Source organism: Oncorhynchus mykiss, chromosome 13 (genome assembly GCF_013265735.2).
Source record: "Oncorhynchus mykiss isolate Arlee chromosome 13, USDA_OmykA_1.1, whole genome shotgun sequence".
Taxonomy (NCBI): domain Eukaryota; kingdom Metazoa; phylum Chordata; class Actinopteri; order Salmoniformes; family Salmonidae; genus Oncorhynchus; species Oncorhynchus mykiss.
This window is the reverse complement of record NC_048577.1, coordinates 23,365,944-23,391,551: the sequence shown is the minus strand read 5'-3', so window position 1 is coordinate 23,391,551 and position 25,608 is coordinate 23,365,944. Positions and strand designations below refer to the sequence as shown.

The following is a 25,608-nucleotide window of genomic DNA, read 5'->3' as shown; positions in this document are numbered from 1 at the left end:
CAGACGATCCCGCAGGTGAAGAAGCTGGATGTGGAGGTCAGGGGCTGGCGAGGTTATGAGGCCAGTTGGACGTACTGCCACATTCTCTAAAACAACGTTGGAGGCGGCTTATGGTAGAGAAATTATCATTCAATTTTCAGGCAACAGCTCTGGGGGACATTCCTGCAGTCAGCATGCCAATTGCACGCTCCCTCGAAACGTGAGACATCTGAGGCATTGTGTTGTTTGACAAAACTGCACATTTTAGAGTGGTCTTTTATTGTCCCCAGCACAAGGTGTGCCTGTGTAATGATCATGCTGTTTAATCAGCTTCTTCATATACACCTGTCAGGTGGATGGATTATCTTGGCAAAGGAGAAATGTTCACCAATAGGGATGTAAACATATTTGTGCACAACATTTTAGAGAAATAAGATTTTTGTGCATGAAACATGGGACCAACACTTTACATGTTGCGTTTATATTTTTGTTCAGTATAGAACCCCTTCTACATGGGGTTCTACATGGAACCCAAAGTAAAAAAGGGTTCTCCTACAGCCCAAAACTATTTTGGAACCCTTTCTTCTAAGAGTGTAATCAGAATATTCAAAGTGTGTTGAAAGTGTATAGCACCAGTTACAATGGCAAAATCAAACCCCTCCAGTGAGTTTTATCACTTGACAACATCAAAACAACAAGATATGACTACCATTTGTTGAGGGATATGCAAAACACATACTTTTCTTTTCGTGTATCACAGAAGCATTGCTACTAAAGTTCTGGGTTTCTGTAGTCTTTGTAAATGGACTTATAGTAGCTTTACCAAAGGTTTTCGAAATATTCCTTCAGCGTCCATTTCTCCTCCACATTCAAACGAAGACGGACGGCAATTTGTTATACCACAGAAAGAGCACACTCCATCATATGAACTATGACCTTTCAACATGGAAGATAGTCTGTGTATTGTAGTTGCAACAATGATCCTGGATCATGTGCTGTCCAAGTGTTTACTTTACAGTTTAGTGAAGTCTCCTGTATCCTACCAAGTTCAGAGATGCATTCCAACCCTCATACGGGAGTCGTTCTCCTGTTGACACCCTCCTTCAGATCTTTCTGGAAGCAGTTGTGGACCTGCAGGAAGCTTGAGTCACGCTCTGGACTACAGTACCCAGCTATCCCACTTTTCATAGTGTCCCTACTGAGGGCGTACATGGAGATACCACCCATGGGCATCCCAAAGCTTGCTCCACTTCCTATGCCTGCTCCCCCTCCTCCTCCCATCTTAACCCCGACGGGTGAGGTCTCTCGGGACGGGTCGGTGGAGCGGGAACTGGAACGGGAGCGTCGCCGCCGGTAACGGTAACTAGGGATACGGGAGTAGGGCGAGGTGGACGAGGTGGTCTTGATGAACTCCCGCCTCGCCCGGCACCGCGTCTCCTTGTTCTTCTCGATGTAGATGTTGACAGCGAGAACGCCAACGGACTCCGCCACGATGAAGGACAGCGCTCCGAAGTAGAAAGACCAGCCGTATCCATAGCTACCCTTATTGTCCTCGTCCTTCTTGTCGCTGGGGTCACCGGCATTACTGGAGATGTAGACGATGATGCCGATGATGTTGCTTAGACCTGAGGAGATGCATCGAGAGAGAGGTAGAAATGCCTTGCCCATACAGTAGCTTAGTGTTTTCAAAAGTATATACAGTATATGTAAACATCAATATGTGGGTAATGTCTACTCCAAGGCAATGCTAGATATGCAAGGAATCGCCGCCATTGCAATGTTTTGAATAGCTGTGTGACGTCACCTACCTGCAGCCACAAACAGGATGCCGGCGCTGAGCAGGATGTTGTTCTTACTGCTGTAGATCCTCCCAGCCCCGACACACAGTCCTCCCAGCAACAACAAGATGTTGCTTAGGATGGGGAAGAGGCTGGAGGCCCGCACTATACCTGTATAGTACACAGCAGTTAGGATGGTTAGCATGTTTACAACGTTAGCTTTACTTTACTCAAGTATGAAAACTCTGTACTTTTTTTCACCACTGACGGCTCTATATAAACCCAGCACTTACGCCATCTGTCTCTCTCTCCATAGCTCCAATTACTGTCATGACATCATGCAGTTATGGGCCAGGGCCAAGGGAGTTATGACAGACAAAGCACCCCTTGACCACTGACTACCATTGAGTATCTATGGGCATTGTGTGCTTTACACACGGTGATAAAGGATGAACAGACATCTGGATGTGGTGGCGGGAGACAAGCACTTACGTAAGATGTATTCCGAGCTGTCTGTGTCGTAGTTGTTATCTTCTGGGAAGTGATTGATCCGAAGACAGCTTCCTTTGTTGATCCCTGTGGAGTCCAAAGAACCACAGAAAGTCTGTTATAAAAGAGTGCACACTTCAGACAGAAGGGTCGAGAAGTTGATTCTAGCTCATGCAGTTTTGTGGACATTTGAAACACGGCTAATGATTTTCATACAGTACCAAGACCAAATCCATATTGTGGCAAGAACAGCTCAAATAAGCAAAGAGAAAAGACAGTCCATCATTACTTTAAGACATGAAGGTCAGTCAATGCGGAAAATTTGTTTGAAGTTTCTTCAAGTGCAGTTGCAAAAACCATCAAACGCTATGATGAAACATGAAGACCGCCACAGGAAAGGAAGATCCAGAGTTACCTCTGCAGCAAAGGATAAGTTCATTAGATTTTACCAGCCCTAAAAATTGCCCAAATAAATGCTTCCCAGAGTTCAAGTAATAGAGACATCTCAACATCAACTGTTCAGAGGAGACTGTGTGAATCAGGCCTTCATGGTCAAATTGCAGCAAAGAAAGCACTACTAAAGGACACCAATAAAAATAAGAGACTTGCTTTGGCCAAGAAACCTGAGCAATGGACATTAGAACGGTGGAAATCTGTCCTTTGGTCTGATAAGTCCAAATTTGAGATTTGTGGTTCCAACCCCCGTGTCTTTGTGAGATGAAGAGTAAATTAAGAGATGATCTTCGCATGTGTGGTTCCCACCGTGAAGCATGGAGGAGGAGGTGTGATGGTGCTTTGCTGGTGATACTGTCAGTGATTTATTTAGAAATCAAGGCACACTTAACCAGCATGGTTATCGCAGCATTCTGCAGCGATACGCCATCCCATCTGGTTTGCGCATAGTGGGACTATCATTTCTTTTTCAACAGGCCAATGACCCAAAACACACCCCCAGGCTGTGTAAGGGATATTTGACCAAGAAGGAGAGTGCTGGAGTGCTGCATCAGATGACCTGGCCTCCACAATCCCCCGACTTCAACCCAATTGAGTTGGTTTGGGATGAGTTGGACCGCGGAGTGAAGGAAAAGCAGCCAAAAAGTGCTCAGCATATGTGGGAACTCCTTCAAGACTGTTGGAAAAGCATTCCAGGTGAAGCTGGTTGAGAGAATGTCAAGCTTGTGCAAAGCTGTCATCAAGGCAAAGGGTGGCTACTTTGAAGAATATAAAATGTATTTTGATTTGTTTAAAACTTTTTGGGTTACTACATGATTCCATATGTGTTATTTCATAGTTTTGTCTTCACTACTATTCTACAATGTGGAAAATAGTAAAAAAAGAAGAAGAAGAAAACCCTTGAATGAGTAGGTGTTTCCAAACTTTTGACTGGTACTGTATATATGTGTTAACTCCAATTGAGCATGGTTCAGATTGTTTAATAGTCAGAGTTGCAGGTGCTATTGCAGGGTACAGCGAAAATCTTAGGCTTCGAGCTCCAACATGTAGGGGAGCAGCAGGAGAAATAATGTCCATAGGGGGAGTAGCAGGTAAGTGAGAGTTGAGACAACACTATACTAATTCAATAATGGCTGTACATCAACCATGTCTGTTTTTTAGAAAAATATATTATGCCTCATGACATGTCACAGTGGAAGTGAAGCTAAAATGGTTCCCAATACTCAATGCACTTCTGTGTTGACCTGTAAAATCACTCACTAAGTAGAGAGATTAGAGGTTGCAGATTTGCCGTACATTGGGGTTGCTTAATTGTCATAATTAAAAATGACAAGACAAATTGATTGCCAAAGAAGAGATGCCTATTATAATGCTGATTATTTTGTTTCCCCACTGATTTTCATACGAAACAAATAATTTAACCTATGAATTATTTATTTAAAAGGATTCTCAATCTGCAAGAGACATTTTCTACCACTGCTAGGAAATTATGTATTCTAGTGGTTAGTGTACCACAGTTAGACAGTCCATTTTCAATATACACATCCCACCACTAGGGGCAGCGGCGGCCAGGCTAGGTCATTTTGATCACAGGTAGGGGTTGGAACCAAAATTATTTTCCAATCATTTAGTTCTGAACAGAACCATATATATTTTTTTCGTTCTGTTCCACTGTTCTAACCTGCAAAATAAAGATTTGAACCAGTTCGAACCAAAAAAGTTATGGTTTATATATACACACACACACACGTGTATATATATAATTTTTTATTTAACTAGGCAAGTCAGTTAAGAACAAATTCTTATTTACAATGACAACCCACTGTTTCTAGGCTAACTGCCCTTGTTCAGGGGCAGAACTACAGCTTTTTACCTTATCAGCTCAGGGATTCGATCTAGCAACCTTTCGGTTACTGGCCCAATGCTCTAACCACTAGGCCACCTGCCGCTATATTGTTCCATTCTATTCCTTTTTAAATCTCTGAAATGTTTACATTTAGTTCAACAAAATAATTCACCAATCAGTGCGGATAGAGCGGCTTGCTATGGAGTGGGCAATCTATAGTTGTTTACATGTGCGATGGACAGACAACTGTAGGGCTCAAGATGCGACAGAAATGTTGTGTACGGTGTAAAGAGCGAGAGATGTTGGAGGAGGCTTGGCTTGAAGAGCTGGGTATTATTGACATGCATTATCTGAATTAGGCCCACATAATTATACCTACAGAAGAGCAGCTTCTATGGAGGAACTTTGAATGAATGAACTTCAGAGAGTTGGCTAAACGTTGAACCAGAGCGAGGTAGCTAGCTAACAAGCTGTGTGTGCAGAGTGGCACCAGAATTAAAAACACGTCTTACCTTTTTGTAGTTAATAAATCCAATGTGAAACGTGATAACTATAGTATCCTTAACTAGCATTGAAAAAGTTCATTAGAATTAAATAACTTCACCCTAATTTCTGAATCCCGCTTGCAACTTAAGTAGACTACAGTAGTTTCGGAGGGGGAGGGGCAGGTAGACTACACACATTGGCAAAGATTTCCAGGTCAGGTAGACACTGGAATCCGTTTCCGAGTGACAGAGTAAGGGCTTTGTTGTGTTTTTTTTTGTGGGACTGCAAAAAGTGTCCGGAACTTAAAACTTTGTCACATGTGCCGAATACAACAGATGTAGACCTTACCGTGAAATGCTTAATTACAAGCCCTTAACTCGATTTTCTTAAAACTGCATTGTTGGTTAAGAAAATATTTAAATCAAATCAAAATCAAATTTTATTTGTCACATACACATGGTTAGCAGATGTTAATGCAAGTGTAGCGAAATGCTTGTGCTTCTAGTTCCGACAATGCAGTAATAACCAACAAGTAATCTAGCTAACAATTCCAAAACTACTACCTTATAGACACAAGTGTAAGGGGATAAAGAATATGTACATAAATATATATGAATGAGTGATGGTACAGAGCGGCATAGGCAAGATACAGTAGATGGTATTGAGTACAGTATATACATATGAGATGAGTATGTAAACAAAGTGGCATAGTTAAAGTGGCTAGTGATACATGTATTACATAAAGATGCAGTAGATGATATAGAGTACAGTATATACGTATACATATGAGATGAATAATGTAGGGTATGTAAACATTATATTAGGTAGCATTGTTTAAAGTGGCTAGTGATATATTTTACATCATTTCCCATCAATTCCCATTATTAAAGTGGCTGGAGTTGAGTCAGTGTGTTGGCAGCAGCCACTCAATGTTAGTGGTGGCTGTTTAACAGTCTGATGGCCTGAAGATAGAAGCTGTTTTTCAGTCTCTCGGTCCCAGCTTTGATGCACTCGTACTGACCTCGCCTTCTGGATGATAGCGGTGTGAACAGGCAGTGGCTCGGGTGGTTGTTGTCCTTGATGATCTTTATGGCCTTCCTGTGACATCGGGTGGTGTAGGTGTCCTGGAGGGCAGGTAGTTTGCCCCCGGTGATGCGTTGTGCAGACCTCACTACCCTCTGGAGAGCCTTACGGTTGTGGGCGGAGCAGTTGCCATACCAGGCGGTGATACAGCCCGACAGGATGCTCTCGATTGTGCATCTGTAGAAGTTTGTGAGTGCTTTTGGTGACAAGCTGAATTTCTTCAGCCTCCTGAGGTTGAAGAGGCGCTGCTGCGCCTTCTTCACAATGCTGTCTGTGTGGGTGGACCAATTCAGTTTGTCTGTGATGTGTACGCCGAGGAACTTAAAACTTACTACCCTCTCCGCTACTGTTCCATCGATGTGGATAAGGGGGTGTTCCCTCTGCTGTTTCCTGAAGTCCACAATCATCTTCTTAGTTTTGTTGACGTTGAGTGCGAGGTTATTTTCCTGACACCACACTCTGAGGGCCCTCACCTCCTCCCTGTAGGCCGTCTCGTCGTTGTTGGTAATCAAGCCTACCACTGTTGTGTCGTCCGCAAAGTTGATGATTGAGTTGGAGGCGTGCGTGGCCACACAGTCGTGGGTGAACAGGGAGTACAGGAGAGGGCTCAGAACGCACCCTTGTGGGGCCCCGGTGTTGAGGATCAGCGGGGTGGAGATGTTGTTGCCTACCCTCACCACCTGGGTGCGGCCCGTCAGGAAGTCCAGTACCCAGTTGCACAGGGCGGGGTCGAGACCCAGGGTCTCGAGCTTGATGCCGAGCTTGGAGGGCACTATGGTGTTAAATGCCGAGCTGTAGTCGATGAACAGCATTCTCACATAGGTATTCCTCTTGTCCAGATGGGTTAGGGCAGTATGCAGTGTGGTTGAGATTGCATCGTCTGTGGACCTATTTGGGCGGTAAGCAAATTGGAGTGGGTCTAGGGTGTCAGGTAGGGTGGAGGTGATATGGTCCTTGACTAGTCTCTCAAAGCACTTCATGATGACGGAAGTGAGTGCTACGGGGCGGTAGTCGTTTAGCTCAGTTACCTTAGCTTTCTTGGGAACAGGAACAATGGTGGCCCTCTTGAAGCATGTGGGAACAACAGACTGGGATAGGGATTGATTGAATATGTCCGTAAACACACCAGCCAGCTGGTCTGCCCATGCTCTGAGGGCGCGGCTGGGGATGCCGTCTGGGCCTGCAGCCTTGCGAGGGTTAACACGTTTAAATGTTTTCCTCACGTCGGCTGCATTGAAGGAGAGTCCGCATGTTTTGGTTGCAGGCCGTGTCAGTGGCACTGTATTGTCCTCAAAGCGGGCAAAAAAGTTATTTAGTCTGCCTGGGAGCAAGACATCCTGGTCCGTGACGGGGCTGGTTTTCTTTTTGTAATCCGTGATTGACTGTAGACCCTGCCACATACCTCTTGTGTCTGAGCCGTTGAATTGAGATTCTACTTTGTCTCTATACTGACGCTTAGCTTGTTTGATTGCCTTGCGGAGGGAATAGCTACACTGTTTGTATTCGGTCATGTTTCCGGTCACCTTGCCCTGATTAAAAGCAGTGGTTCGCGCTTTCAGTTTCACGCAAATGCTGCCATCAATCCACGGTTTCTGGTTTGGGAATGTTTTAATCGTTGCTATGGGAACGACATCTTCAACGCACGTTCTAATGAACTCGCTAACCGAATCAGCGTATTCGTCAATGTTGTTGTTTGATGCAATACGAAACATATCCCAGTCCACGTGATGGAAGCAGTCTTGGAGTGTGGAATCAGATTGGTCGGACCAGCGTTGAACAGACCTCAGCGCGGGAGCTTCTTGTTTTAGTTTCTGTCTGTAGGCAGGGATCAACAAAATGGAGTTGTGGTCAGCTTTTCCGAAAGGAGAGCGGGGCAGGGCCTTATATGCGTCGCGGAAGTTAGAATAGCAATGATCCAAGGTTTTTCCAGCCCTGGTTGCGCAATTGATGTGCTGATACAATTTAGGGAGTCTTGTTTTCAGATTAGCCTTGTTAAAATCCCCAGCTACAATGAATGCAGCCACAGGATATATGGATTCCAGTTTGCAAAGAGTCAAATAAAGTTCGTTCAGAGCCATCGATGTGTCTGCTTGGGGGGAATATATACGGCTGTGATTATAATCGAAGATAATTCCCTTGGTAGATAATGCAGGGTCGACATTTGATTGTGAGGAATTCTAAATCAGGTGAACAGAAGGACTTGAGTTCCTGTATGTTGTTGTGGCCACACCACGTCTCGTTAACCATTTACTACATGAACTAAATAAGAAAATCCAAAATTAATAGTCTTATGTCTTGGGATTCTTATGCAGTCTTATGGTTTGGGATTAGAAGCTGTAAAATAACGTTATTAACTGGTTCCCATGCTTTTAAAAGAACGGTTCTGTTCCGGAACAGTATAGATCACTTTCGTTCACGGTTCTGATTCTGTTACTACAAAGTGTTATTTTCTGTTCTGTTCCCTGAACCGGTTCCAACCATTGCTTACAGGTAGGTACAAGTGATTGACAGGCAATGGTAGAGTGAGAGGTAAATTGAGTAGCCTCCCATCCCGGAAGTGTTTTTCTGTGTTTGTTTGGACACTTTTCAGTTGATATGCCATTTGTAAAAAATATATATATATATTGCCATTTAGGTCACTATCTATGAACATTGATAACCTGCTTGGACTGGCTGACCAAGCTTAGCCTGAACCCTGTGGAGAACAATGTCTGCCATAAGGTCACATGCATTGCTTAACTGACTTCTCACGTGAAATGAAATGTGAAATTATATCAGATTATGGATGATTTAGGTAGATCTCGGTCCCCTAGATGTAGCAAGCTTAGTTTCACCCCATATTTGAAACCAACTGAGGACAGGAAAGTTAGTCTGCACACCCATAAAAGAGTTCTGATGTTCTTCAGTCCCAAGGCATCTTCCATTCAAAGAGTTTGACTCTTGGTTAAGAAAATTTTCTTTGCACTCTTAAGAGAATAAAACATGTCGGTGACATGAATATTGAAACGTTTCTCACTTTCCACTGAAATTGCTGCCTCAACCAGAGGTTGGGAACTCAAGTCAAGTGTGCGAATGAACAAGGACTTACTTCACGCTTGGACTTAATTCACTCTAAAACAGATATCAATCATTTATGAGACAAGATAGTAATGTAAACATGTCTTTTAAGTGGTTTATTTGTCTGTGTGTGGTGATTCTACATGTCTATGATTGGTATCTCCAAGACAGTGCAGATTTTTGTTCTTCCCCTCTAATCAGGAACTGATTCAGGACACCAGGTGAGTGACTTTAATGGCTACCCGGACTATGGCATTGAACCTTTTTTACACTGACTCTATGCACACTCACTGGACTCTACCCACACATTCACACTGACACACACAAAGCACACCCACACACGAAACACACTCTCCACATACGCTGCTACTACTTTGTTTATTATCTATCCTGATTGCATAGTCACTTTTACCCCAACCTACATCTACATATTACCTCAACTACCACCTAATACCTAATATGCTCCCAAGTGGCACAGCGGTCTAAGTCAGTGCTAGAGGCGTCACTACAAACCCTGGTTCAATTCCAGGCTGTATCACAACCGGCCGTGATTGGAGTCCCATAGGGCGCCGCACAATTGGCCCAGCGTCGTCCGGGTTAGGGTTTGGACGGCCGTCATTGTATATAAGAATTTGTTCTTATCTGACTTGCCTAGTTAAATAAATGTTGAAATAATAAATACCCCTGCACATTGACTCGGTACCAGGACTCCTTCTATATAGCAAAATTACTGTTATTTATGGTGTTACTATTTAGATTATTGTTTGCAAATGTTCTTACTTTATAACTCTGCATTGTTGGGAAGGGGCTCGTAAGCATTTTGCAGTTTGGAGCAACAACCACCAAACAGTCTCCACTGTCACAATGGAAATCAATGAGAAAGCTACGACCAGGACACCCAACTTGAAAGGGATTGAGAGACCCCTAAAACGCCTCCAAACTAGGCCCCCTGGTCTGGGCACAACCCCAACATTGTGGGCCACTGCCCCAGACATCCCATGGGCCCAAAAGCGGCCCACACTCGAATTTAAAACCAACAGAACTGGTGCACCTACATGGGAGAACGGTGACACAGTCACCCAACTTCAACAGCATTGGAAAAATGGAAAAATGGAAAAACCCCTCACAGGAACAAAACTCTGGGCTGGTTCCAACCCCAACATAGGATACATCTACCCCCTATAGCCCCAGGACCCTAACCCACACTCACGAAGAACCAAGGCCAACAGAACACAAGAGCCCACCGCTCTCTACCGTTACAATGAAGTCTATGGGAAATTGATAACATAGACGCCTGACTTTACAGACATCCTAAGACCTTCAAAACACTTCCAAAATGGACCCTCTGGTCTGGGCACCTATGGCAAACCACTGCCCCAAACACCCCCTGGACATAGGAAAGGCCTACACCCAAAATCAAAATCAACATGGTATAATCGGAGCCCACCGCTCCCAATGCACCATACAAGTCAATGGGAGAGAGAGAGAGAGAAAGCTAGTCACCTGACTTCAACATGATGATGGCAGTCTGTCGAAGTACACTTCCAAGCTAGGGCTTTGGGATGGAGATGCAATATGGCAGACATGCAATATGGCAGATATGTTGGCACGACTTGCATATTGCATCTCCATCCCAAAGCCCTAGCTTGGAAGTGTACTTCGACAAACTGCCAAGAACCTTGCCCTCATCCAGGCCAAGGTGGCGAGACACAGCAGTGATGTCACCATAGGCCTTGTTGATCTCTGCACCAGACAGGATGCTCTTGACAGCATACTTGGGTTCCAATATGTACGCTGTGGCGTGTATGGGCTTCAGGCAGAAGTCTTCACAATTTTTTATGCATTTCAGAACTGCAGTTTCCTCTGCTTGGAGCAACAGTGAAGTGGGCAGGGCAGTACAGATTTATTCTCTTACATCTGCAAGCAGAGTCTGAACATCAGACAGGATGGCATTGTCTCCCTCAATCCGTGCAATGGCTACTGCTATAGGTTTCAGGAGTTTCAGGTTGCTCACCACTCTCTCCCAAAATACAGCTTCAATGTGGTGCTCTTATTCTTCTCACTTTGCTTGGTGAGGTAGATTGCTGCTATAACTTGATGACCCTTCATACACCTAACCATTTCCTTGGCTCTTGTGTAGAGTGTATCCATTGTTTTCAGTGCCATGATGTCCTTGAGGAGCAGATTCAATGCATGACTCCTCCACTTTAGACCAAGCAGCCTTCATGTTCGCAGCATTGTCTGTTACCAGTGGAAAAACCTTCTGTGGTCCAAGGTCATTGATGACAGCTCATCTGCGATGTAGAGACCGGTGTGTCTGTTGTCCCTTGTGTCTGTGCTCTTGTAGAATAGTAGTAGAGGGGTGGAGATGATGCTGTTCATTATTCCTTGCCCACGAACATTCGACCACCCATCAGAGATGGTTGCAATACAGTCTGCTTTCTCTATGATTTGCTTGACCTTAACTTGAACTCTGCATCCAGCAAATGAGTAGATAAAGTCTGGTTGGAGGGGTTGTCTGGATGGAGGGGTGTATGCTGGGCGAAGAACATTCAGAAATCTCTTCCAATACACATTACATTGCCTGTGAGCATCAGAGGTAAACCAGTTGATTACAAAGCTCAAGCAAGATATTCATCAGCATTTCTCTGACTACATTCCTCAATTGAGTCAAAAAAAAACTTCTGATTCCAGGAGGACCATGAGCTGTTGCTGTCGATAAGGTGTCTGATTCATCATTTTCACCTCGAATAGAAGTAGAGGGACTTTTGTCAGAGGTTGCTTGTTGTGAGCGCTGTGGAAACTTTATGCACTTGGTCAGATGATTCTGCATCTTTGTTGCATTCTTCACATATGATTTGGCAGAGTATATACAAATATACACAGCTTTTCCTTTTACATTAGCTGCAGTGAAATGTCTCCACACATCAGATAGTGCCGTGGCATTTTCCTGTAAAGATTAGGGAAAAAAATGTGTAAAAAAAATAAATATACAATTCCATGTACATATAAAAAGTTAAGCAGTTGGATTAAACAACTCCTTTATAAAATAAATGTTTTAAAATGAAACATGTATGGAAACAGGTGAATTAACACTCCTCAGTTAGCAGGCTCAAGCAAGCTAAAACCCACATGGTAGCAAAAACTAACTAGCAGAAATTGTTAACAAGTTAGAAATTATTTAAACACACTTTGCTGTAGGCTACTATTTACTAGTTAACAAAAAATCATGTATGTCATATAAAATATATTCACTCCACCCAGTATTGTAATCAAAACTTACCAGAAAACGTGTAGTCTTTGGCTCAATAGGATCTCATTAGTGTGCAAGATCTTGAGAATCAGCTGTACATGTGATGGAAGCATGTACTATGCATGCAGAGGGATGCAATTCCATTGATTTGTGGAAAGTTTAACCAAAATATGCCACAATACCTAGAATTGCCTTATGTGTAACCCACAAAAAAAAGGTTCACTGTTATAAGCAAACTTTTTAAATGGATTTAAGCAAAAATTCCCCATATTCCCGGGTTTAACTTTACATGGAAAATTTCCCCCAAAATTCCGTAAATTTACCGGAAAGTTTCCGACCCATTGCAACCCTAGACGCAACAGCAGGGCCCCTTTCTCATTAGCCACCGAGGGATCAACAAAAAACACACTGAGGTAACAACCCTCCTGTGTTTCAACACAAATAGACACTCTACACTCTACTCAACAAGCTATACGACCAGGTACAGACGCAACAGCAGTGCTCCTCTGTCATTAGCTGCAGAGGGAGCAACAAAAACACACAGAGGTGATAACCCTCCTACATTTGAACACAACATCTACTCACACCCTTCCACCCACTCAGCAACCTACGAAAAGACAACTCTACAGCCCACCAACACTCTCACCAGACTGAGAGGACTAACACTCCTGCCACCTTTGGTCCTCTCGCCGGTGCACCTGGCCTTCCCTAAAGAAACTAGGTCCATCCAAATCCAAACATGAGGGCGCAAACCACAGTATTGGAAGTAATTATCCAGCGGCCCATGGGACTGGATGGTGGGTTTTCCCCATCTTTAAGACCTCGAGCGAACCTGCCACTGCTGCACCTTGGAGCCAGATGAGAGTGCCCTAGGAATATGCGGGGTAGACAAGCGGCCAACGTACCTTCACCCAGCAGAGCTACCCGGACAGCGCCAGCCTGCTGCCTCTAGAGTTTACTCAAGAGGAAATTGCCCAAGAATGGCTGGTGGCATGGGATGTCTCTGATGGAGTATTGGTGAAATGGGCTTTGGGATTGCGTGATGTGTCTGCAGGCCCCCGAGACCTTGGCACCTAGAGGGGGTTCCAGATGCGGTTTGGCGGGGAAGAGGATTCATGACAACCAAGTGAGAAGCTAGGATCCTGGAATGGAATGGCCCTCTATGGTTTGTGCCTGATCCCAAACCAAGTACGCACCTACTAGGATGAAGGACGGAGTACTGAGTGTGGATGCTTGACAACCGTAGAGAGGACCTTGCCGCTTTTTGTCTACTCAAACACTCATGACTCAATGACGGACCAACTTGGTATGGACACATGGCAACTGACTGAGATGCTGGGATCCTGGAAGGGAATGGCCCTTGATGGTTTTTGCCTGACACCAAGAACGCTATGACAGACTAGCTAGGCGCCGATACACGGCAATCAATTTTGAGTGAGGATCCTGGAAGGGAGTAACTGTCGTTTTGCCTGTTGAAATACCTAGGACCTAACGACAGACGAACACGGTATGGATGCATGGCAGCCAACAGGGTGAGACTATCTTGGAAGAGAGTCACCCCTGGATGGTCCTGTCTACTGGAGGTCCTGGGGTGGTATGGTTACACGTGGTCTGCGGTTGTGAGGCTGGTTGGATGTACTGCCAAATTCTCAAAAACAACATTGGAGGCGGCTTATGGTAGAGAAATTAACATTCAATTATCTGGCAACAGCTCTGGTGGACATTCCTGCAGTCAGCATGTCAATTGCACGCTCACTCAACTTCAGACATCTGTGGCATTGTTGTGACAAAACTGCACATTTTAGTTGCCTTTTGTCTCCAGCACAAGGTACACCTGTGTAATAATCATGCTGTGCACCTGTCATGGATGGATTATCTTGACAAAGGACAAATGCTCACTAACAGTGATGTAAACAAATGTGTGCACAAATTGAGAGAAATAAGCTTTTTGTGCGCATGGAACATTTATGGGATCTTTTTATTTCAGCTCATGAAACATGGGACCAACACTTTACATGTTGCATTTATATTTTTGTTCAGTATAGAATAGGCCATCCCTACTGCAGAAAATAGATGATTTCCTCATATCCAAAGGTCTACCTGTCATTTAGCAGGAGGAATGTAGTAAGGTCCGGAATATAAATGCATATTGATCTGCATATCATTGTGGCAGTAAGGGAGAAACACTATGAAACCATCTTTAACTTACTCTTCAGATAACTTTACGCTGTATATTTCACACATACTTACTCTACCTCCGTCACACACATTCTCTCTTTCACTTACTCCCTCTCTCAAACACACACATCCTCTCTCTCTCTCTTACACACAGACTCACATCACTCTCTCTTGACATGAATTGTAGCCCAATGTTCTAACAAAACCCTAAGGAGGTATCGCTCGGCCTATAGAAGTGTCTATGTGCGTATCAGCTAAGCATACAGAGTCATGATTTACCCAGGAGATTTAGAGGGAGATATAATTAGCATTGGTTCTGGTGTACGCTGTAGCGTTGGATACAGGGCAGTACTCTCAATCTATTATGGACTCAAGGTCTCACTCACTCGTTCACACACACTACTCCCAACTTAGAAAATAATTGAAGGAACATCGGAAAAATATAGATTTTTGAATAAGATATAGTTTTGAATGATTTATATTAGGCATATGGCATCTTACCTTTGAAGCACATTCCTTTGAGTAGGCTATATTTTCCTTTTCCATTCTTCCTGTGCAATCCACATTTGTGCATAGACTATTGGTCAAGTTACCAGGATGTTTAGCTAGCTAGCTAGGTAACATGACTGAACAAAGTAGTTTATCAAAACAACAATCAGTGGCCCATTAGTAGTTTAATATGGCCTTCGACATGGTTTATGAAATTATATAAAATGTGAGACGGGGTTTTCAGCGACATAAAGGTGCAAGCATGACTGTCGATATGCTCCACTTTCCCTCTATGGCACTGAGGCTGCGTGACTAGCCTAATCTCATAGACTACACGTAACAAAGTAATCTAAATCTGGAACACTCAAATTAGTATGATATGTGACGTTTAGTATGGTTGCATAAGATAGTTACTTAAGGAAAAACGAAAGTAGGGTGGTTGGGCGGGCATATAACACGAACGTCTAGCAACCCAAAGGTTGCGAGTTCAAATGTCATCACGGATAACTTTTGCATTTTAGCTAATTAGCAACTTTTCTACTACTTTCTACATTTTAGCTACTTTGCAACTTCTTAGCTAACCCTTCCCCTAACCTTAACCATTTAGCTAACCCTACCCTTAACCTTAACTCCTAAACTTAACCTTAGCCCTAACCCCTAGCCTAGCTTACATTAGCAAGCTAGCTAATGTTAGCCACCTAGCTAGAATTCGTAACATGTATACATATATACGCAAATTTGTAACATATTGTACCTTTTGGCAAATTTGTAACATATGTTACAAATTAAAATGTGTATATCATACAAAATGGGCGATGGATATCCACAAATGAAAACATACCATATGAAATGTAACATATCATACTAAATGGAGTGTTTCGGATTTACATAAGGAATAATATACGAAATGCTCTGGCCTGTGCTCTTGGTTCTAACAATGAAAAGATACAATGTATCCACTTCACTCGCACTGCGAGCAACTCCAATAAATAAACAAATGTAACAACAAAAGATTCCTCAGTGTCTGCCGACCCCAGCTCGCATCACTGCTAGATTTGATTTATTTTCTTTTTTTGTACTTTTACCCATTTTTCTCCCCAATTGGTAGTTAGTATTGTCCCATCGCTGCAACACCTGTACGGACTCGGGATAGGCGACGGTCGAGAGCCAGGCATCTTCCGAAACATGACCCTGCCAAGTCGCACTCAAACTCACGGCTGTAGTAACACCTCAAGCACTGTGATGCAGTGCCTTAAACCGCTGCGCCACTTGGGAGGCTTTTTTTTTTTTTTACCTCTCAGCGCACAGTCTAGTTTCCTGAATTTCCGTCTCTCTGACGTGCCCAAAGTAAATTTCTAGGATATGCAAATCATTGGTATAATTGGATAGAAAACACTCTGTTAAGTATAGAACTGATATGGCAGGCAAAAACCAGAGGAAAATCCATTCAGAATAGATTTTTTTTGAGCTCCCAATGACTTCCAAGCAATGCTATTGAAAGATCTTATTTCCGCCTCCCAGATTGCAGTTCCTATGGCGTCCACTAGATAAAGTCTTTATACAAGGTTTTAGGCTTGTTTTTTTTTTTTGAAAAGTGAAGAAGTATTTGTAGTCTTACCAAGGTGAGCGCCAAGGTAAAAGTAGTCTTTTTGCGCGAGTGAATGAGGGCGCACTCTTCGTTCTTTTCCTTTGCTATTGAACATAGTATTCTCCATATTAAATATTATCGTTTATTTAGATATTAGACAACCTGAGGGTTAATATAAAACATTGTTTTACTTGTTGGTATGAACTTTGCTGGTAACTTTTTGGAATCCTTTGTATGCATGTTGAAGGAGTGGATTATTGAATTCAATGGCGCCAACTAAACGGCGCTTTTGGTATATAAAGTTTATATAGACTTTATCGAACAAAACGACCATTTATTGTGTAGCTGGGGTCCTTGGGATTAGAAACAGAGGAAGATCTTCAAAAGTGAGTGATTTATTTTATCGCTATTTTGATTTTGTGCTGGATTGGAAAATATGTTAATGTGAGGCGCTGTCCTCAGACAATCGAATGCTATGCGTTCGCCATAAAGCCTTTTTGAAATCTGACAACGGAGTTTGATTATCAAGATTGTACGCTTTTGAACCATTTAAGACACTTGTATTTTCATGAATGTTTAATATTACAATTTTTTATTTTGAATTTGGCGCTCTACAATTTCACTGGATGTTGTCGAATTTGATCCCGCTAGCGGGATCCGTGCGCTAAGAGGTTTTTTAACTGAGGAGATGTGCAGAAAGAGCTAACAGAGAGAAGCGGGTGAGTAGGGGAGAGCGGGAGAGCAGGGGGGTTTCTCTCCCGTCTGTCAGTCATCACTAGTTACCACAGCCACAAAGTCATATAACCTGCTGTTACGGATACAGGTAACCTGTGTGTGTGTGTGTATGTATCCTGTGTGTGTGTATTTCTTTTCTCTCCTTCTCCCCTCCTCACAGGTGGCAATCATCATTCCCCAATCAGTCACCATGCAGTCATCAATCATAAGACACACCTCCTGTTTCCATTACCCAATCACATCCCCTTTCCCTTGGTTTAAAAACCCACTCAGTTGGTTCCTCTGGAGCTCAATCTCTCTTTTGTTTTTGCACCTACATGTCACTTTGTCTCCAACTGTGAGTATTGTTCTGTTATGGTGTTTAACTGTTTGTTTAATGGTGGGAAAAGGGGGTACCAAGACAAGTCGCCCATGGGCATACACTAGCCGTAGGTAAACTTTGTCTAAATACACTAGTAAGAACTGGGCGGACCACCCACTGTATTTTTGGTTAGTTAGACTAGCCTACTTCAATACAGCTAACTATCTTAGGGTGTTTTTAGGGTATTTGTTTCTTTCCTTGGGTTCTTTCCTACCACTCTCCCCACAGTCAACAGGTGATGCCAGGAGGGATGTCCGGTCAATACAGTTCCAACTGGAGGCAGAAGAGAGAGCCCAAATTAGGCGAGAGACTCTCCAGTTGGAGATATGTAAAATTGAGGCAGGAAAAGGAAAAAGAACGAGAACAGAGGCAGTTAAGAGTTTGAGATGTGTACAATTGAGGTAGACAGAGAACAACGGCAGTTGGAGTTCAAAATGCGCCAGATGGAACTGGAGGCAGAGACGGCGAGGCTAGCCTCTGTTCCTGCTGTGAATGTTAGTGAGGCGTCCTCACCAACTGGAGCTTCCAACACTTTTGACATTAGTAGGCAAATTGCCTTGGTACCTTTGTTCAGAGAGTCAGAGGTTGACTCCTATTTTTGTGTTTTTGAACATATTGAAATGCATTGAAATGGCCCGAAGAGGTATGGTGCCTATTGCTTCAGTGTATATGAACTGGTAAAGCCCAAGAGGTTTTGTCAGCGCTACCTCTGGAAGACAGTTTGAATTATGAAGTGGTCAAAGCTACTGTTCTTCGCGCCTATGAGCTTGTGCCTGAGGCATACCGACAGAGATTTAGGTCTCATAGGAAGTCTTCTAGTAAGACTTATGTGGAATTTGCTAGAGACAAGGGAAATCTGTTTGATAAATGGCATGCTGCTAGTAAGGTAACTGATTTCAACTCTCTCCGGGAGTTAATCTTGTTGGAAGAGTTAAAAAATTGCTTACCCGAACGCATTGTAGTTTACCTAAACTAACAGAAAGTATCCTCCCTGTCAGAAGCGTCTGTGTTGGCGCACAAGAGTGTGTTTGCGGCTCATACTGAGAGTAGAGCCACTGAATTGCCTACTTTTAGCCCTAGTCGGCCAGCAGTAGTATATCAAGCACGCCAGAAGAATGAGCGTCCCTGTTTCTATTGCCATAAAGTGGGACATATGATTAATGATTGCTTCCTAATAAAACACAAACAAGGGATGCCTCTTCGTGCCAAGCCGCCAACAGGTGTTGGGCTAATTCGTACAGTTGTGAGGTCTGAAACTAAACAGGTGCCTCAGGGTAACTGCAGTTTGAAAGTCTCAGTCCCCGACCGCAGTTATGAACCTTTCATTTTCGAGGGGGTTTGTGTCCCTAGCGAATGACGAAGCGTCTCAGCGTCCGGTTAAAATCCTTAGAGATACTGGTGTACTGGTGTGGCGCAGTCGTTTATATTGTCTGATGTGTTGCCCTTATCCGACGATACATACTGTGGTTCCAGTGTGTTAGTTCAGGGTATTGAAATGGGTTTTGTCCCAGTACCATTGCACTTTGTGAAATTACACTCTGAGTTAATCAATGGAATATTCAGTGGGGGTACGTCCTAGGTTGCCAGTAAAAGGTGTGACCTTTATAATGGGTAATGATATTGCCGGAGGAAAGGTAGTACCAGTATTGGAAGTGTTGGATAAAAGTGACCACTCTCTCTCCAATGAGCTGGCACAGAGTTATCCACATGTGTTCCCTGCTTGTGCTGTCACTCGTGCTCAGGTACGACAAGTGGGTGACGTGATAGATTTGTCGAACACTGTTCTGTTCAAAGAGGTTGATCAAGAGGATGGGTTGTGTGCTACCTCTGGGAAGCTGATCACCTCTGACAAACAGCCCAGGGAAGAATCAAAGTATGTCAAACTTATTGTTGATGCAATACAGTTACCAGTCACTCGTGAGCAGCTGATTGCTAACCAAAAGGTTGACACCAAGCTTGCTAAATGTTTTTCTAGTGTTGTCTCATTGGAAGAGGTAAAGAAGAACGTGGCGTACTTCATTGATGGTAATCTCCTCATGCGTTAATGGACATCCCATGTAGACGTGGACGGAGATTGGAATGCTGTTTCCCAAATAGTGATTCCGACAGCGTAGACGTGGACGGAGATTGGAATGCTGTTTACCAAATAGTGATTCCGACAGCCTTTCGACAATATGTGTTATCCCACTTCTTTCGGCCAGGTTTAAAACAAGATGTGGCTCAGTTCTGTCGGACATGCCACATAATGTCAGATAACAGGAAAACCAAATCAGGTTATTCCTCCCGCTCCTCTTTGTCCAATACCTGTCATAGGTGAACCATTCGAACATGTGGTGTTGGATCGTTACCGAAGACAAAATCGGGTAACCCGTTTCTGTTAACGATTATGTGTATGGCAACACGATACCCCGAGGCCATTCCTCTGCGAAGGATTACAGCCCCGGTAGTGAGTAAAGCCTTAATTAAATTCTTCACGACATTTGGGTTACTTAAGGTGGCACAAAGTGATCAAGGTACCAATTTCCTATCAAAGCTCTTCAAACAGGTGTTAAAATCCTTGTCAATTACGCACCGTGTGGCAAGCGCATATCACCCAGAGTCTCAGGGTGCGCTTGAAAGATGGCATCAGACACTGAAGTGTATGCTACGTAAATATTGTTTGGAAACTGAGAAAGATTGGGATGAGGGAGTTCCTCTAGTTTTGTTTGCTGCTCGTGAAACTGTGCAGGAGTCCCTAGGGTTCAGCCCGGCTGAACTAGTGTTTGGTCACACGGTGAGAGGACCAATGAAAGTCCTTAAAGAACAGTTTTTGTCCCAAGAGTTGTGTACAGGAGATGAGAATGTATTGGACTATGTTAGTCGCTTTCGTGAGCGCCTACACCAAGCCTGTGCTCTCGCAAAGGAAGCTCTGTCTTCTTCACAGAGGAGCATGAAAAGACACTATGATAAAGAGGCTGTTTCTCGTCCACTACAGCCAGGTGACCAAGTACTGGTGTTACTACCTGTTCCAGGATCTTCACTGTCAGCTCGTTTCTCTGGTCTGTATTTCATTGAAAAGAAATTAAGTGAAACTGATTGTGCTTCAAACTCCTGAAAACGCCAATCTCGTGTGTGCCACATTAACATGTTGAAAGCATATCACCCCCGACCCATCAACCAGTTAGATAGTTCAAAAACAGCGAAAGGAACTGCTATATAATAGGATAGTGGACTGTCATATTGTTGATGGATTGGAGTTGCGCAATACTCAGCAGCAGTGCATTAGATTGCCCAACTCCGAAATGCTGCTGTCTATCCAATCAGGTCTGGTTCATTTAACAGACGGACAGGCCGACGATATTGTGAGGCTGCTACACAGTTTTCCATGTCTCTTTAATGACGTTCCTACTTGTACAAATGTGTTGGAACATGACATTAATGTTGGAAATGCTGCCCCTATCAAGCAACACCCATATCGTGTCAATGCTTCTAAGAGGAAGATAATGAGGGATGAAGTGAAATATTTGTTGGAGAATGACCTGGCTACGCCAAGTTCCAGCCCTTGGAGTTCTCCTTGCATTCTGGTTCCTAAACCTGATGGTACGTCCAGGTTATGTACGGATTATCGAAAGGTAAATTCTGTCACAATGCCAGATTCGTTCTCACCGTTACTTTGTCACTATTACACTTTGCATGAGTTATGTTAAGGGTCTCAATACCATCCCCCCTAGACTGCCGGGACAAAGGGATTCGTAACACCTGCTTAATTCTACAATTTCTCTTCTTAAAATGCGATTTGAAATCTAACCATAACCACACTACTGACCTTATGCCTAACCTAAGCTTAAATTAATACCAAAAATAAAAAACTATATTTTCATGAATTTTTACAATTATAGACAATTTTGACTTTGCCTGTGGTAACTAGTGGAAACTCAGTCTGTCTGCCTGCGAGACAACAGTTCATCCTTTATTACTCAGCATAGCATTGCCATGGCAACCTCCTCCTGGTGCCCAAGAAGCACATTTCGTGCCTACATCTCTGAGGAGCTCTTTGACATTTTACTAATGTTTTCATATGGGGACTGGCGGGTGTGCGAGTAGACCTGCGTACACAAACAACACCATGATTTTAGACCCCCAAAATGTGTTTTGATAGCTATAAAAAGTATCTCACGAAGCCCATTTGCTTATTACAAACATCATTCAACAATTACCTCACAGAGCAAAACACCCAACAAGACCCATGCATCATCGTCCTTATCATCAATAAGTCTTTCTTATTCAGTCTGGAAAGCAACAATAGCTACTCAAAATCAAAAGCCATTCAAAAACACAAAGAAAGAATGACAGTCATTCAACAGGTGTCTTATCTACTTAGAAGGAAGTAAATAAGACCCCTCCCACTTTGTCTCTTTCGCGCTCACTCTCTCTCTCTGAAGTGCGTCATTTCGTCTCCCGTCGACACAGAGAGAGACACAGGAGGGAAGCGCTGGTTAAGTGGGAGTTCTTGTTTGATTTAAGGCGAGCTGGGAACAAGACTCAAGTTGTTCCGTGCGCGTCTTAAAAGCCTCCCCTGTGCTCTCCCGCAGCTAAGAACATTTTGTTTTACAAGGCACTAAATAAAGAGCTTTCCATTTGGAACACGTCGTTAAAAGAGATGAGCAGTGTAAGGTCAATTTAGTAATTTATAGTTCGCTACATACATGTTAGGGGTTGGAGAAAAGTAGAGGGTTGAGAAAGGGAAAGAGAATTGTGGGTAATGTTGCCACTTGACATTGTGTTGCCTAGCTGTGGACATACATGGAATAGCAATGATTGAGAATTGTATTTTTTGTCAACCTTGACTTTTCTCGCCCTCTATCTCTCTGTGAGTGTCTGTACTTCACTTGCTAACCTACAGAAGAAATAACAAGTAATATTTACCTATTCATATTGCAAGGTTTGATAATCAAAATAATAAGTGGAAGTCTCCATCTTTCCCCAGGCCAATTTACGCAAGTGCACTTCAGTTCGCTTGCAGTTCGCTAGAGAATAATTTCCCCATCGCAACACTACAGCGGTTAGCGGCTGCATATTTATTAACGTGGTTGATTTCGCCTAACATTGACGCAAGTAATCTGGAAGAGCTGGCTAGTGGCTACTTCAATGGAGAAGAGTAAATAATTGGGTTTTGGTGGGAAAAAGTAGAGACCCAACATCCATTATGTCATTTAGATGCTATATTCATCTGGATGTGACCAAATCGAAGGACACCACTGAACAGATTTATCGTATTGATTAAGATGTATTGATAGATACAATTCTCAGCACCTGGCTCAAATGGGTAGACATTATAAATGAAGTTGACTGAATCTTTCCTTGCTGTGCAACTCTCTTAACAAAGCCCAACCCAGGTCTTATGTTGAAACGAGAAAGTAACTCACATATTCGTTCCATCTCATGTTGGTGAAAAACATACATGCTTTAAATTTGATTAAAGTTAACCCTATTTGCAGATAACTATTTCTAAATCTCACTCATGTTTCCATAGCAATGGCTTATGTGTAGTTGCCAAGCAACAGCATCACGTACACTGAACTGGATGGACAAAGAACCTCCGTTTGGAGAAGCGCATCTAAACAGTCTGAAGTTAAACTCGTAGTTGTGCACTCCTAAAAGTAACAGTCATTGATTATAAACGGGTTGAGTAGGCTATGAATTAGTTCTATTGCACATTTCCATACAGCCGTGCATTATGCATGTACAGTATATGGTAACGAGGCCACGTCATATCCGAAGCAAAAATATAAAGTAGTCCTAATACATTGCATTACGCACATGGATACATGATGGTATAACGTTCCCACAATTACTGAGCGTGCACGCAGGAGTAGCCTACACCAGCTTCTATCAAACGCCCTAACAACTTCACTCTGTGCGTGGACAGTTTATTTCAGTGTAGAAAAGGTTTTGTCACCTATGTTTTTCCCCAAACGCCCCCAACACACAAAGTACTCAATGATTCATACATCAGAAACTTTCCTATATTAACCAAATGGAGAAAAAAAACGTAAAATAATTGACCAGAAAGCTGACAAAGTACCTTCTATACAACAAATCCGCCACAGTCCGGAGTGCGTCAGGTCGCCTCTAGTTTTCTTGGGTTGCATGTCGTCCGTGGTGACATTGGTGGCGTTACATATGTACGCCCGAGAATAGAGCCAGTAGTCGGTCCCAATAGCTATTGTCATCAGACTGAAAGCTGAAAAAGCGCCCACGATGGTCAGCAGTATCTGACACCCACGGTCACACCACGCCATGACGCCTCATAATAATCCACAACGGGCTATGAACACACTAAAGAGGCACACGCTCTAACCATATGGCGAATTGGTGCGGCAGAATATGGCTATGGTTGCCGTTTTTTTTTTCTTCTAGAACATCACTTTCATGTAAACTTCAACTGGAGTGCTTTTTAAGTTCAGTAGCTTTTTCCTCTTCACACTTCTCATGGTTTTAATTCCCCAAAGTTCACATCGCAGAAGTCGTTGATTCCTCCACAGGTTGACGTTTTCCACCCCCAAGAATGGAATGGTGTTTTTCGATGTGGGAATTGCTTTCGCTGGTTTATCTCAAATGAATTGATTTGCCAAAGAGCGCAACATCTTCTACCAAGACCACACCTTCTATTCAGCTAACCAATGAGAGACGACATTGATTGGCCTCGAGTCGGCATCAGAAGGATACAACATAACAACTGATATCAAACAAGGCAAACCCACATATGCCATTGAGACATATGTGGGTATATGAAAATATATTGTACAAAAATATAAACGCAACATGCAACAATTTCTAAGATTTTACTGAATTACAGTTCATATCAGGAAATCAGTCAATTGGGGCCTATTTAATGTATTTCAATCTATGAATTTCACATGACTGGGAATACAGATATGCATCTGTTAGTCACAGATACCTTTTAAAAAAGGTAGGGGTGTGGATCAGAAAACCAGTCAGTATCTGTGCTATCTAACCTCCAAACGAGCTTCAATGCCATACAGCACTCCTTCCGTGGAGCCTCCTTCACTCACGCCGCCAAACTTACCCTAGTAAAACTGACTATCCTACCGATCCTCGACTTCGGCGACGTCATCTACAAAATTGCTTCCAACACTCTACTCAGCAAACTGGATGCAGTTTATCACAGTGCCATCCGTTTTGTCACTAAAGCACCTTATACCACCCACCACTGCGACTTGTATGCTCTAGTCGGCTGGCCCTCGCTACATATTCGTCGCCAGACCCACTGGCTCCAGGTCATCTACAAGTCCATGCTAGGTAAAGCTCCGCCTTATCTCAGTTCACTGGTTACGATGGCAACACCCATCCGTAGCACGCGCTCCAGCAGGTGTATCTCACTGATCATCCCTAAAGCCAACACCTCATTTGGCCGCCTTTCGTTCCAGTTCTCTGCTGCCTGTGACTGGAACGAATTGCAAAAATCGCTGAAGTTGGAGACTTTTATCTCCCTCACCAACTTCAAACATCTGCTATCTGAGCAGCTAACCGATCGCTGCAGCTGTACATAGTCTATTGGTAAATAGCCCACCCATTTTCACCTACCTCATCCCCATACTGTTTTTATTTATTTATTTTTATTTTTCTGCTCTTTTGCACACCAATATCTCTACCTGTACATAACCATCTGATCATTTATCACTCCAGTGTTAATCTGCATAATTGTAATTATTTGCCTACCTCATGCCTTTTGCACACAATGTATATATAGACTCCCCTTTTTTTCTACTGTGTTATTGACTTGTTAATTGTTTACTCCATGTGTAACTCTGTGTTGTCTGTTCACACTGC

The 25,608-nt window shown here is 43.2% G+C and overlaps 1 protein-coding gene across 1 annotated transcript; it reads right to left on the bottom strand.

The window, feature by feature from the left end:
• Positions 1-439: 439 nt before the first annotated feature.
• On the bottom strand, positions 440-24,347 carry LOC110485984 (voltage-dependent calcium channel gamma-4 subunit-like). The gene is made up of 4 exons (XM_021557253.2): positions 23,840-24,347; positions 2,250-2,333; positions 1,788-1,928; positions 440-1,604 (listed from the first exon to the last, which is right to left on the bottom strand). Exons 1-4 carry the CDS (start codon positions 24,054-24,056, stop codon positions 1,048-1,050), a joined length of 999 nt encoding a protein of 332 aa, XP_021412928.2. The 5' UTR covers positions 24,057-24,347; the 3' UTR covers positions 440-1,047.
• Between the last annotated feature and the right edge of the window lie 1,261 nt (positions 24,348-25,608).

What these genes read in the sequence shown, in the direction of transcription:
- LOC110485984 (XM_021557253.2), bottom strand. Translation starts at nt 24,056, where the DNA reads ATGGCGTGGTGTGACCGTGGGTGTCAGATACTGCTGACCATCGTGGGC. An exon ending in GCGGATTTGTTGTATAGAAG is followed by an intron (nt 2,334 to 23,839) that starts GTACTTTGTCAG and finishes TGGACTCCACAG; the next exon opens with GGATCAACAAAGGAAGCTGT. An exon ending in CATCCTGTTTGTGGCTGCAG is followed by an intron (nt 1,605 to 1,787) that starts GTAGGTGACGTC and finishes GCATCTCCTCAG; the next exon opens with GTCTAAGCAACATCATCGGC.